This window comes from Medicago truncatula, chromosome 5, assembly GCF_003473485.1.
Source record: "Medicago truncatula cultivar Jemalong A17 chromosome 5, MtrunA17r5.0-ANR, whole genome shotgun sequence".
Taxonomy (NCBI): domain Eukaryota; kingdom Viridiplantae; phylum Streptophyta; class Magnoliopsida; order Fabales; family Fabaceae; genus Medicago; species Medicago truncatula.
The window spans coordinates 19,788,994-19,802,877 of NC_053046.1; the positions used below are offsets into that span (position 1 = coordinate 19,788,994).

The window sequence follows — 13,884 nt, forward strand, 5'->3', positions numbered from 1 at the left end:
CTAACCAAAATATATATATACCCATCCATCATTATTATAATTATTTTTTATTTTTTTTAATTCACTCAATAACTGATGTATGTAGACTATATATATATATATATATATATATATATATGGTTTTACTAGAAACCACCCATGAAGGTGTCTTTTAGCAATCCACATCTCAAAGTGTGATTATCCACTTTTTAGTTTTAACTTGTTAAAAGACACCTTCACAAAAAGTGTCTTCCAGCAAAACCCATATATATATATATATATATGTTATCACGATTTTGGGGTATCAAGTCATTAATTAGGCTTGAACCTTTCAATCTTTGATATTCTCTATTTTTTCTTGGGGAGGGTAAAATTGAGAAAACCCTTAGAAACTCTAAGTTCGGGGGTCGTTTTCGTTACGGGAAGGTGTTAAGCACCCGTAACAACCATAGTATTCTATAGGAACCGCTTTCCTAGCTTTATGTCTACGCTTTACTTTTATGCTTATTTATTGAAAAAGAGAGTTTATTTAGGTTAAGGATTTGGAAAGAAAGTGTACGAGATTTCATTTTATTGGACTTGGAGAGGTTTTGACTTCTTGCCTACATACCCTTTTAAGGGATCAAAATTCCATGTAGTTCTCTTCCAAAAGTATTTTGGTGTGTTTCAATTGATTTTAGTTTTTGAAAATGGTTTTGAAGAAGAGAAAGAGGCCGTAAAGGCATGAGAGGAAAAGATAGTGAATTGTTGGTTCAATTATTAACGAAAAAAGTGTCTAAGTAGAAATTAAGATTCATTTGAATTTGATTAAGAAAATAAAGGAAAATACAATGGAGTTTTGACTCCAAGGTTTATTAGGAAAGATTTGAGTGATGGAATTAATTTGCTTTGAAAAATGAATATTTTCTAAGTATCACGTCTCCTAAACATACATCTAAAACGGTAAACATACAACGTGTGTGCGTGTCGGTGTACATCACTATAGAGAGTCCATTGTCCTTTACATTGCCATAGTTTACATGCTATGGTCTTGTAAGGATATAAAAGGAAATTAAACTACCTAAAATTACATGTCCATTTGACATAGAAATTGAAAAGGTAAAGTGGCTAAACTATGAAAGATGGGGATGAAATGGTAAAATGCTCAAGAAATGGATGAAAAATGAAATAAAATGGTTAGTAGTATAAGCCATAAAATGGTAAGAAAAAAGTAAGCAATTGAATGAGATAAAACGGCAAAATGACGACAATAACCAGAATATAAAAGGAAACACATTACTTGAAACACAAGAAACTAACAAAACATATTAAAAACAGTAACACAAGCATATGATCAGTAGCATATTCATCACAAGATTGCATATTAATCACTCATACCATGGATCAATATATTATGAACAAAAAGTGGCAAGAAATTGCACAAAATTCCACTAGAAAAGAAGAAAAACAATCAAGAAAATACACATATATTTTTATCAATTTTTGACATGTAAAAACAACACAAAGATATCAAAAATGCATTAAAGAACACATAGGGATCTTTTAGGAATTTTATGAGAAAAATTGAACAAGCAGAGGTTCAAACAGCAAGCAAACAAGGTGTGAATAGCAAGAAAACAAAGAAAACCAAAGACAGAGGCCCAAGCCCAACGCCTAAAAGCCTGGGTGCACAGGAACCACATGATTGATCCAGGGAATCAAAACCTAGATCAAACGGCCAGGATTGAAGGGAAATGGACCGATTTTGGACCGGTCCGGTTCACTGGCCTATATATATGTAAAGACACCGGTTTATTTCATTTGCAATACTCCTTTCTCTCTCTAACTCCCTCGCTCTCTCACTAGCCTCTCGTCTTCTCTCTTCTCTTCGCCGGTTTCTGGAAGGAGACGGCCGGAGAAGATGAAGATTCATCGGAATCTTCATCGACTCCGTCGTGAATTCCAGATTCCGGCGAGCCCTAACCTCACCATAAAATCATGAATCCTACATCAACCAACTCGTTTCTTCACCCTAAACATGAATCTAACGCCAGAAATCACATGCGAGGCTTGAATCTTTGTAGATCTACATTCTTTGTTACGGTTTTGATTTTTTTTTTTTTTTTAGGTTTTCAAATTCTTTGAAAGAAACTGTTTGAAACCTTGAGGATCTACATGGATTCGTCCTTATTGATGCTTTTTAAGAAAGAACGGTGGAGTTATATGTTTACCTGTGATTTAATCGGAGATTTCGAACAAGATTTTTTAGAAATCTTCGATTTGATTCTGTTTGTTGATTTTTGACTTGAAACCGAAAATAAATCGGTGTTTCTTGCTGGTTTGATTCCTTCTTCTTCTTCACCGAATCATATTCTTCATCTTCTTTCTTTCTTCTTCTTCTTCAAAAACTCTGTGATCGTGCTTGAGTTTGTCACCACTTGGTGATGAATTCGCACTTGAATTGCAGAGGAAAACGATTCAATGATGAAGATTCACCATGGATCACTGAGAATCGATGAAAATTTGATGAATTTGTTCATGAATTTGGTTCTGGAGAATTAGGGTTCTTGCTTGTTCTTGATGGTTTCTGAATTTTGATCTAACTGAATGGAGAGAGAAATCGGAGTTCTATTTGTGATGTGGCGTGAATTGAATTGCTTTTTCTGACACTGTGCACTATTTATAAGCTGCCAAGTGTGCCTTTGGACCAGTGAAATGGTGACACCTGTACTTGGACTTGAAATGGCTCGGCCTTGTACAATTTGTGACTTGGGACCTTTCTGCAAAATAAGAAACTTGAAGGACTAATCTGCAATTAAAAAAACCTAAAAATGCAATTTTTAAAGAAATTGGGACCAAAATGCAATAAAAATAAAATTGGACTAGAAATTGGTAAATTGGACAAAACGTAAAGTGAAACCTAAAATAAAATCAACAAAAGGACTAAAATAAACCAATTACAAAAATGAGGTATTTTGATGGGAAAAGACCAAAATGCCCCTAGGGACTAAACTGACTCAAACTGACTCAGATGCAATTTTTGAAATGATTTTTTAACAAAGACTCAACAATGATTTGTAAAACAAGTTGAAAAGACTCAGAGACAAACACAGGGACTAAAATGGGTTCCACTGCAGGAAATGACCAAAAGACCCTTCTTGTACGATTTTTGCAAATATTTGAATTAAAATGCAAGAAAACAAAGCAATGATTCAGAGAGACCTTTTTTAATGACTTGTAACACAAGAAAAGACACTTTGGATGGTTTTATGCAAGAAAATCACAATTGAAAATACTTAGAGACAGAGACAGTAAAAGGTGCAGATGAAACAAAGTAAAGGTTCAGAGTAAAACAACAGTAAATTGACAATTATCAGTAGTAGAAAATAAATTTGAATGAGTATTTTTAGGTCCAAAATCAGGGTATAACAATATATATATATATATATATATATATGTATGTATGTGTATATATATCAACTATTCAATAAATCTAAAAAATTAATCTCCATCTAATCTTATTTATAAAAAAATATTTGGATCGATCAATAAAAGTTTAAGTAACTGGTCATTTTTTTTTACCAAGTAACTGGTCAAATTTTGAATCTGAAATATTATTTTTTGTTGATTCAAATGTCTTTTATAAATAAAATCATATAGACAGTGGCGAATCTTAAATAAATTTGTTGGAGGTGCCAAAAATGTATGTATTATATATTAAACGGTTTCAAGTGAAAACAAAGAGCAGATATTAGGTTAAGTGGTTGGTTTTCCTGGATCAGTGAGGGAGAGCTCATTCCAAAACCCCATAGGAACACGTTTTTGATTAAAATATTAAAATTACAATTATTAAAAATAAACGGCTAGGGTTCAAACCCACGCCATTTTGCTAAGACAAGTCACCTTTCCACTACGACCAAGTGAAACACATTGTATTAAGGTTTAAACGCATTTTTTGCCCCTACGCTTGCCTTCGTAGCAATTTTGACCCCTTAACAAAAAAAAAATGCAATTTTGACCCTCTAATTTTCCCAACTATGCTGGAAGCCGCCACGTATCCAAAAAAAGGGGTCAAAAGAGAAAACTTCCCTAAACATGGCAAACTTAGGGGGTCAAAATTGCATTTTTTTTGTTAAGGGGCCAAAATTGCTACGGCTGCAAACATTGGGGTCAAAAGTGTATTTAAGCCTTGTATTAATAAGCCTAATATGATATATATGGTAAATTTGGGGAATACCATGACACCTACATGTCTCCAAAGAGATCCGCCCCTGCATATAGAGTATTTGCTTATCACATTAATCGAAGAAATTTGTAAATTTTGGTATCAAATTTGCGAGCAAGTTTTTTTTTTTTTGTAGATAGGCGAAATGACAAAGTCATTATAAACTCACACACATAAGTGAAGGTACTGGGGTTCGAACCCCGGTCATGACGTGAAGCCTAACAATTTCGGCATTTTACTAGTTGAGCTAATTTTATTTGGGCACAATCTAAATAAAAATTGTTTAGACGCACTACCACAATTGAAAAAAATAATTAGAAGAAAAATAATAACGTGAATTGTTTTATGACTAGTGATATATGTACATCCATTGGTGACAACTTTGATGACAACTTTCATTTTTTATCGTCTCATTGATTTAAAATAAAAGAGAGAGAAAAAGAAGAAAGAAAATAAGAATATAATTTGAGTACTAGAAAAAAAAGTTGTTAAAAAATTGTCATAATGTAGTTGTACAGATATATTTCTTGTTTTATTTAGACTTGTGAATAAGTATTTCTCCAGCAACAGATGGTGAACTGAAATGCAACGCCAAATCGCTCTCAAACGTAGCTTTCTCTCTAGCATTTTTTTATTGTTTTTTCATGTTTTATTGTTCCTTACTTTTGAGAAGGTTATGGAACCTTTTTCACCAAGACAAGGAAAACATTGGGTAGGAACCTGCATTATTTCATCCCATCACAATCATTTATTTCTTTTTCGACAATAACCTTTTGTTCTTGTTATGGATTTTTTTAGGCAAACATCTCCCATGACAAAAATAGTAATAACAACTTTTTCCTTCTACGCCGTTTGTCTATTTATTATTTAATATTTATTTTTAAACTGGACCTTCTGGCCTCTTATGTCTTACGTAAAATCACTTCGATAGAATAATAATAATACTTTAGGGATCCACCTTTTATTTGTAAATTTTTGAACGTGTGTCAAGTTCGTTTCTAGTGGTTTATTTTATAAAGCAGTTTGTCTCTATATAATATATACTCAATATAAAACTTCAAGTGAAAGGATAAAACAAATACGTTGAGCTTTTTATGTTACTCTTATCATAATATTTTTGTATAAATTTGTCTTTAATTTTTTGTTTGATTATGTTGCACGATGTAACCCTTAAAAAAATGTTGCACGATGTAATGCTAGCTTCTATTCAAAATATATTTTAAGAGAACTGTTTTGGTTAGAGTTATATATTCTTTCTTACCACTAAAACGTACTCTATTCAATGTTAACAATGGTGTGCATTTTGTCAAAAAAGAACAAGAATGGTGTGTATATTTAATATTAAGAAATGTGTGTTCACACAAATTTTGATATCATACACTATATATAAACATAAGATTTTGATTACTTAATATTTTCTCCCTTACTGAATTTTGAAGATAAAATAACATTAACTTGAAAGTTTATTGTATAGAGAGTATAGTATCAACTTTCCGAATAATTATTTGTCAAAAAAGAAAAACTTTTCGAATAATTAATATTCCATCGTCCCTCAATAGATGACATATTTGAAATTATACATTATTGACTTAACATACTTTGAAGATATTTTTCTACTAATTCACAAAGATAAATAATATCATGTAAGATGTTATTGGATTCGTCTCGATGAATATTTTTAAAATATTAAATTTTCATAATATTTTTAGTAGACAATTGAAAATAGCAAAGATAAAACATATGCATTGGTACGTGTGTCGGAGTCAACTACACCATTCGTTCACTAATGTAAGCAAAAATCTATATTTTAGATTCATTCATTTAATAATGTACGTGGTTTATAACAAAAATCATGTGCATCATTAAATGAATAAATCTAAAACATAAATTTTTTTCTTATAACAGTGACCGAAGTGAGTAGATTATGTAATATGGAAAGAAGGAAGTATGCAAATATCCATAACACCCTCTAATTCTTTAAGCATCCATTATATTGACGATCTAACTCCTCATTAGAACTTTATTTATACGAAAATATAAGCTTAACCCAACATTATAAAAACCGGTACGTTGTGGTATATATATATATATATATATATATATATATATATATGGCGGCGAAAACTTATACTTAAACAGAAAGAATCAAGCACATGCAACTGATAAAAATATCTGGCAACAAGTACTGTACATAGTAAAAAGGGGTCAGTTACTGAGTAGAGTTGAGTCATAAATAAAGCTGCATATGAAGTGGCAAAGTAGTATGGCTATGCAATCATGACAATATCTTTTGAATTTTTCAACAAGGCAACTTTAATGACTGAGTCTGAAGTAAAGTACTAGTAATGTAAATGTATGGCTAGGGTAGTTTTACATACACATAAATTTCCCTTTTCTCACTCTTGTCATTACTGTTATTTTCCATCTAATGACACACTGATCACGTGGGTCCTACAGTCTAGGTCATGCTCTGGCTAGGGCTCTTTTCCCAATATTATGGCACTGTACATCCCTATTTCTAGTGGTCCTTTAACTCTACTTTACCACTTTCTTTACCGAAACACTACTTATCTGTCCTATTCCTACCCAGTTTTCACCTTCTGCACTGTGCTTGCAAGCTGCTCTGCCACGCGCAACAGTTCCATACGGCATGCCATATGGATATATGGTTACACCCAAACTACTCTAGTTGCAATGCAACAAACACCTTAACTTGGATGGATATTTTTGTTTAATTTAAACAACATACAAATAAAATTAGGAGAAGGTTAAAAGACCGTTTCAAAGAAATTGATTAAGCAACTAAAAAAAAGATTTTATAAAAAAAAGTGAAGTAATTATTATTTGATAAAAAATTATTTGTGTGATTATAAAGGAAAATTTTTTGAAAGTGCAAGGAGACTTGATTAACCTCGAATTGCAGGATGAATAAAAATAATTGCTTGTGTTACTCTCTTCTCTATTCTCTATTTATCTTTTCTTGCTTTAGTTTGTTTAACAACTTAGAAAAAGATTTTCAAACAATTTAACTCCTCTTTTTTTGTGTTTTTCTCACCTTTATGAAGGGTATAAGGCATGTTCTGATTCTAAAATTCAGGTGCGTAAAATGGACTCTTTACACTTTAAAATCAAGAGTGGTAGATTTGAAAGAAAAAATAAATAATTTAGGGGAGGGCAAGAACTTTGAGTGGTGGGAAAAGAATTTGACCACATTTTCATTTCAATATGATTTAAAACCCTTTTTTTCTTCTTCTTCATATTATGGCCTATTTTATTTCCACCTCGTTTTCAAAAAAAAATTGAAAATTGCTTTTTTGACAAAGGAAAGTTACTATTGACACAAGTAAAATACTTAAATACCCTCCGCGGTAGTTAACAACCGTTATCTAAACCGCCGACAGTTAACTGCCGCTGGAAGTCAACGGTTGTAAACAACTGCTGCGTTCTGCTAATAAACAAGAACAGAACCCTCATTTTTTCATTTTCCAGAAACACAAAACACTAAAATCATAACTTCCAAATTTCTCCAAACTTGTACTTCACGAATTTGCGCCAAATTTCATCAATTAATTCACAAGTAAGTTATTTCCTTCCTATTTACATGCAATGTAGTTTGTTTAGAGTGTTAGTTTTCATAATTTTGAGTAAAATGTTAGTTTTAGGTTAGGTTAGAAAATTGAAAATTAAGTTTGATTTAGATGTTTTAAAGTATTGTTTATGCTGAATTGTTGTTTAGTGTAAAAGTAGGTACAATGCAGCCCTTTAGATGTACAAATAACACTAGTTGTGCCCCTATTTTAGAATGCACATAAGGTGTTTGATGAAATGCCTAAGTGAGAAAATGTTGATTTTTTTGTGTAATTTTTTTTCAAATATGATCAATTTTATAATGTATATATGTTGTAATTATTATAAACTTGGATTTTTAAATTTTTTGGCAAGTTTGAAGAATGACATAATGTGGTATGTTATATAAATGCCTAAGTTGTTGAATGATTGTAAGTGTGAATTTGTATGAATGCCTAAGTTTAATTATTGATATGTTACATGTTACTTGCTTGGATTTTTATGCTATGGTTAATGCCTTAAAAGTATATAGTTTTTAGGAAAGGCCTAAATACATTGTTCACGTATTTATGTTATTTTTAATTTGTTTTGTACAGATATGGTTGGGGAGGAGGATGCGCGGGAGCGGCGTATTAGAGAGGGTAGGGTGCGCAAAGGTAAAACTGCTATAATAAATAGCGCTCGAAAGGAGATTGAGGTTGAAAACCCGTATGTTTCAAAGACCCGGAGACGTAGGGACTTGAGGATAGGTGGAGGAGATGGGTCGGGTTCACATTCACAGATGGATTACTCCTCCCAGGTGGTTGATCCGACACCGACGCATAATGAGGCTGTGTATGAGGAGGGTTTTGTTGGATATGATCGGATGGAGGAGGATAGAGTATTTTATCAGCCGTAGGACGAGGCAGAGGATGAGGAGGTGGAAGATGATGAGGAGGTGCCAGAGGATGTTGTGGAGGATTATATGGAGGCAGAGAATGTTATTCCTGAGGGTGAGCCTGAGCCTCAGACTCAGTGACGACGTCGTCGTGTTCCACCGATACCGCCATATCCTATTGGAGAGCCTCCCTATCCTGGAGGACCTGATGTAACGCCCTATTTCTATTAAAGCGATAAAACAAGCAAATAATATAAATATTCAAGAAATAGACGCTACGTCATCAACAAAATCCAAACAACAGGCATATATAAAAATTCTCAATAGTTGCAGCAGATACAGATCATACATCTCCAAAGTCTACATGTCATGAGATCAAAATACAACATCATAAAATTCTCCAAATCCCGACAAATGAGCAAATCTCCACAACATAAATAAATCAAAAATAAACAATATAGAATAATCATAAAGACAGACATCGTAGATCAGAGCCTACCCTAAGACTCTAAAGAAACAATAATGGAGATAGCTCCCGCTATCCAAGCAATCACCAAGCAACTCACCAAAAGCAACTAATCATGCACTTCGTCTACCCATCCATACAGACAGGTAGGCGGTCAAAACAACTGGGGGTAAGCTTTACATCAATCATAATCAACATAAACAATTGAGAACATATATTCATTGAATTAAACTTAAATTAATAGAACAACGGATAATTCAATTCCAACAATATTCAACAACACAAGCAATCCACCGCGTCATAAATACATAGACCATTTATCACAACAAACACCAGGCACAAACACAACTAAGACCCATGCCAAGATATGTTATGTACTTAGACGCGACTTCTATATGTACACGGTACCATCAACTACAACAAAGTCGTCAACTCATGATGCAACAAAAACATCATCAATATCACCAACACGGATATAATATCTATCAACTTCAACCATGTATGCATGAAAATATGACTCTACAATAATGCATATGTTCACCCCCACGATTACATCACATCATCACCATTCATTTAGCATGTATGTAATTATCAACAAATCGTCATTACTTCGTATATACGCATTCACCAACAACATTCACAATTCAATCGACACACATGTATTTCATCACAGTATCATGTTCAATCTACATATATGCATCTACTAATATCAAATTCCTCACATAGTTCAATATCAACATACGATTTCCCACATTCCAAGTAAAGGAGAAAATATCACACCTTATGATAAACATCATATTCCACACTTAACAATCATTTCTTTATCTTCATTTAATCATAAAAAGCTATTCATAAAAGGTTTATAAGGTAATCAGCTTTAAAGAACCAATTTCGACAAAGTCTATATCAAGTGGCAAAAACGGTCAACATATATATTTTTCAAAGCAAAGTAACTTATTCAAGTTTGAAAACTTACAAATCAATCTTAATCAATCATGTAGTCATGAGCTTAAGCCACTTACGAACTATCAAACATTAGTTCAAAGATTAGCCTAAGTTCGTATGAGAAAACCCCAAGTTCACACATTCTGTAATCGCACCCGAAAATCAAGTTTGACATGATTAAGATCTTGTACCAACTTTACAAGCCTTGCCTAAATTCACATGGACTGTAAACCAAGCTTGTAATCCCTTTAGTTCACAAAAGTTCATTTCTGACAAAAATCAAAATTATCAAAAGTTCAAGTTTCAAGCAAATTAGAAAATCCCAAGTTTGAATAAGTACATCATGTTCCAGTAGGATTAGGAGTACAAACAGAGATTAAACAAGTTGAAAGAAGTGTTTTACAAAGCTCGGATTGACCCCCTAAAGCTTGGAACAAAAATCAAGAGTTGCTGAAACCGGGCTCGTTCGCTTAAGCGTCCATCCGTTCGCTTAAGCGACCAAGATCCAGAAGCTTACAGTAGTTGTTCGCTTACCGTTCGCTTACCGGTTCGCTTAAGCGACCTAGTTCCAGAACTTATTGTGACTGTTCGCTTAGCGTTCGCTTAAGGGAACAGTCATCAGTTATGCAGAAAAAATTTCGGGTTCCAACCCTTTTTCACCCAAAATTCCCAATTTTGATCTCTCAACGCCCAAATATGTTTCCAAAGTTTGTTTTATAGGTCTTAGCACTTAAAAGGGCTCTCAAGAACACATCAAACATGAAAACAAATGACATTCAAACATGATTCACCAAATCAACCCATTTTCACAGAAAAAACAACAACAACTTAATTCACATCACAAATTCATGATTTATGAACACCCAAGCTATGAATCATCAACAACAATATCTCTTAACAACAACAACATCAATTAAACATGAATCTCAATTTCATCAACAACAATTCAATTATCACCAATTTCATGTACTCAAACATATCATCATAACAAGAGCACGAATTTCAACAACTAAGTGCAAAATAATCACTTATTCAAATAAGCACTTATGCATATAATTAGGGAAAAGATTACAACTAAGTGATTATGATGGAAATCTAACCCCCTTACCTCAATAAACAATAATCCTAGCAAAAGCTTCAATTTAGCTCCTAGAATCTCTATCACCTCTTGGTTCTTCAAGCTTTCTCTCTTTTAACCCTTTTGCTCCTTCTCTTGAACTTTCTCTCTCTACCTCTCTCAAATTCTTATGAAATGAAAACCTATTTTTCTCTAAAGTCTAGAACTTATATAGGCTCCTCTCAAATGGGCTTAACCCTTATTGCCTTAGTGGGCTTAACTCACTCATTCACTAATTCTAAAATGTTTCTACTCACTTAACGGTAAAATAATAACAACGATCACTTACCGGCTCACAACTAATTACCACACTAGTAACTTAGTAAAATAATGGTTCTCACTTGAAACACCAAAAAGAATCCTCACCATGAATTTACTAAATTACCCTTCCAACACGAAAATCCATAAAAATGTATCCAATGATAAATAATCACACACAAACACATATAAACACATATTAAAATAATTAAAAATAATTCCAGCGAAAATTGGGATGTTACACCTGAGACCACGTCAATGTTGTCCGACTACGCGAGGCACGTGGCGAACCCTCTTTGGGTGAACCATCATAATGTAAGTGTTAAAATTATTTAAAATTCTTTAAATGCTTTAAAGTGATTATTTAAAATAATGTAGCGTAAATGTTATAATAATTTAAAATAATGTAGCGTAAATGTTTTAATTATTTCAAAGAATGTAGCATAAGTGTTTTAATTATAATATTATGTAGTGTAAGTGTTTTAATTATTTAATATTATGTAGCGTAAGTATTTTAATTATTTAAAAGAATGTAGCGTTAGTGTTTTAATTATATAATATTATGTAGCGTGAGTGTTTTAATTATTTAAAAGAATGTAGCGTTAGTGTTTTAATTATATAATATTATGTAGCGTAAGTCTTTTAATTATTTAATATTATGTAGTGTAAGTGTTTTAATAATATAAAATAGTGACATTGTCTTAATTAATTTAAATTTCAGATGTGGCATGATCAGACGGGTTACAAGTGTATAAATGCAGGGAAAAAGATGAAAGAGTTTGGTAAGCCGGAGGCGAGTTTGAGGTGGTTTTGGGAGCCTGTGGAGGGGTCTGGCCTACATGATTTGATATACACGGGGTATTCTACCGTGACCCATGCCATGATACGTGCTATGTGCGAGAGGTGGCACATGGAGACCAGTAGTTTTCATCTACCTGTGGGGGAGATGACGATCACTTTGGACAATATGCATAATCTCCTACACATTCCTATTCACGGCCGTATGCTGGACCACGATGAGGCAATGGATCAGGAGTGTGCGATTGATTTGATGACCAGGTTGTTGGGCATGTCAGATGTTGATGCTAGGGTTGAGATTAGGACTGAGTCTGCTGGTCATATCAGTTATCCCACACTGAAGCGGGTTTATGAAGACCACATGATAGAGGCTAGACGGCTGGAGGACACACAGACGAGGGAGGAGCTGCAGGAGAGATCCAGGAGGAGACAATGTTGTGTGATGAGTTTTCTTCTATATCTCGTCGGTTGTGCGTTGTTCACTAACAAAACGAACAGACACATCGACTTGATATATCTTGATTGTATGGGGACTTGCAGGCAATTGGGAAGTGGTCATGGGGAGGGATGGCCTTAGCGTACTTGTACGACTATCTGGATGTTCTGTTATTCTGAATAACAGAACGATGGCTGGGAGTACGATTCTTTTTATGGTAATAATTTAATATTTATCTTCATTTCTTTATGAATTTATTTTATAATTTTTATTATCATGTTAGATTATTTTTTCCTAAGTTAGACTGCATTTATTTAGGATTTAATTTAAATTTTTCTGTGAAGTTTTTATAATGTATTTTATTTATTTGTTGCAGGGATGGATTTTAGAGCATTTGTCAGGTCTGTACCCAAGGAAGAAAAACAAGGAGTGGACGCCGGAGAGACCATGTGCTGGGAGATGGCTTACTAGCAGAGGGCATATTGATGTGCACCATTACCGCGTACTGCTTGATCGCTTAGAGGTGGATGTCGTCAGGTTTTTTACTTATGGTGATCACAGAGAGATACGCCCTTTTCAACTTATTGTCACTTACTCGGGATGGCTGATGTGCGGGAAGGAGAGGGTGTACCGTCATTTACCTGAGCAGACATCTGTCATCTGTCACTCAGGTGCCTATGCATTTGCTGACCACCGTATTGCATAACGCTCAGGTGTGGTTCTTCACTGCTTGGGGAGATGCGTGTGAGAGACCATGGCATCATGCGCCTGCTACATGGCTTGGTATGCCAAAGTCTCTCACCCTTGTATTCTCCCACCTGATGAAGGATCTCCTCCCAGGCCAGCAAACGTGGAGCAGATCATTGAGGAGGAGCATGCCATGGAGATGCCTGACACACTAACGATCATCCGGGATGTGGTGCATATAGCTGATGATATTGTGGCCAGGCAAGTCGAGATGACTAAAGAGGAGATTGTCTAGGAGGTGATGCGGATAGCCGGTACTGGTCGCCCTGCCCTTACGTATCAGATTGCCAGGCAGCGCAGAGGGGCGAGGCATGCTACGCAGTAGGGTTAATTATGATTAGGCTTTTTTTTTTTATGTACTTTTTTACTGTGATGATCGTGATGTATAATTATGACATGCTCCATACATTTTCTTATTTCTATGACATTTTCAGACGTACCGTTTATATTATTTCTAGCGTTTTAAATATCATGTTCTTGTTAATTTTAT

The 13,884-nt window shown here is 34.0% G+C and overlaps 1 protein-coding gene across 1 annotated transcript; it reads left to right on the forward strand.

Moving 5' to 3' along the window:
- The first annotated feature begins 12,182 nt into the window (after positions 1-12,182).
- LOC112422072 (protein MAIN-LIKE 1-like) lies at positions 12,183-13,353 on the forward strand. The gene is made up of 3 exons (XM_024784808.1): positions 12,183-12,645; positions 12,752-12,864; positions 13,024-13,353. Exons 1-3 carry the CDS (start codon positions 12,183-12,185, stop codon positions 13,351-13,353), a joined length of 906 nt encoding a protein of 301 aa, XP_024640576.1.
- The last annotated feature ends 531 nt before the right edge of the window (positions 13,354-13,884 follow it).

Excerpts from the sequence above, each read along its gene's own strand:
- LOC112422072 (XM_024784808.1), top strand. The coding sequence starts at position 12,183 with ATGAAAGAGTTTGGTAAGCCGGAGGCGAGTTTGAGGTGGTTTTGGGAG. Across the intron at positions 12,646-12,751 it reads GAGATCCAGGAGGAGACAAT|GCAATTGGGAAGTGGTCATG; the intron begins GTTGTGTGATGA and ends GGGGACTTGCAG. Across the intron at positions 12,865-13,023 it reads GGAGTACGATTCTTTTTATG|GGATGGATTTTAGAGCATTT; the intron begins GTAATAATTTAA and ends TATTTGTTGCAG.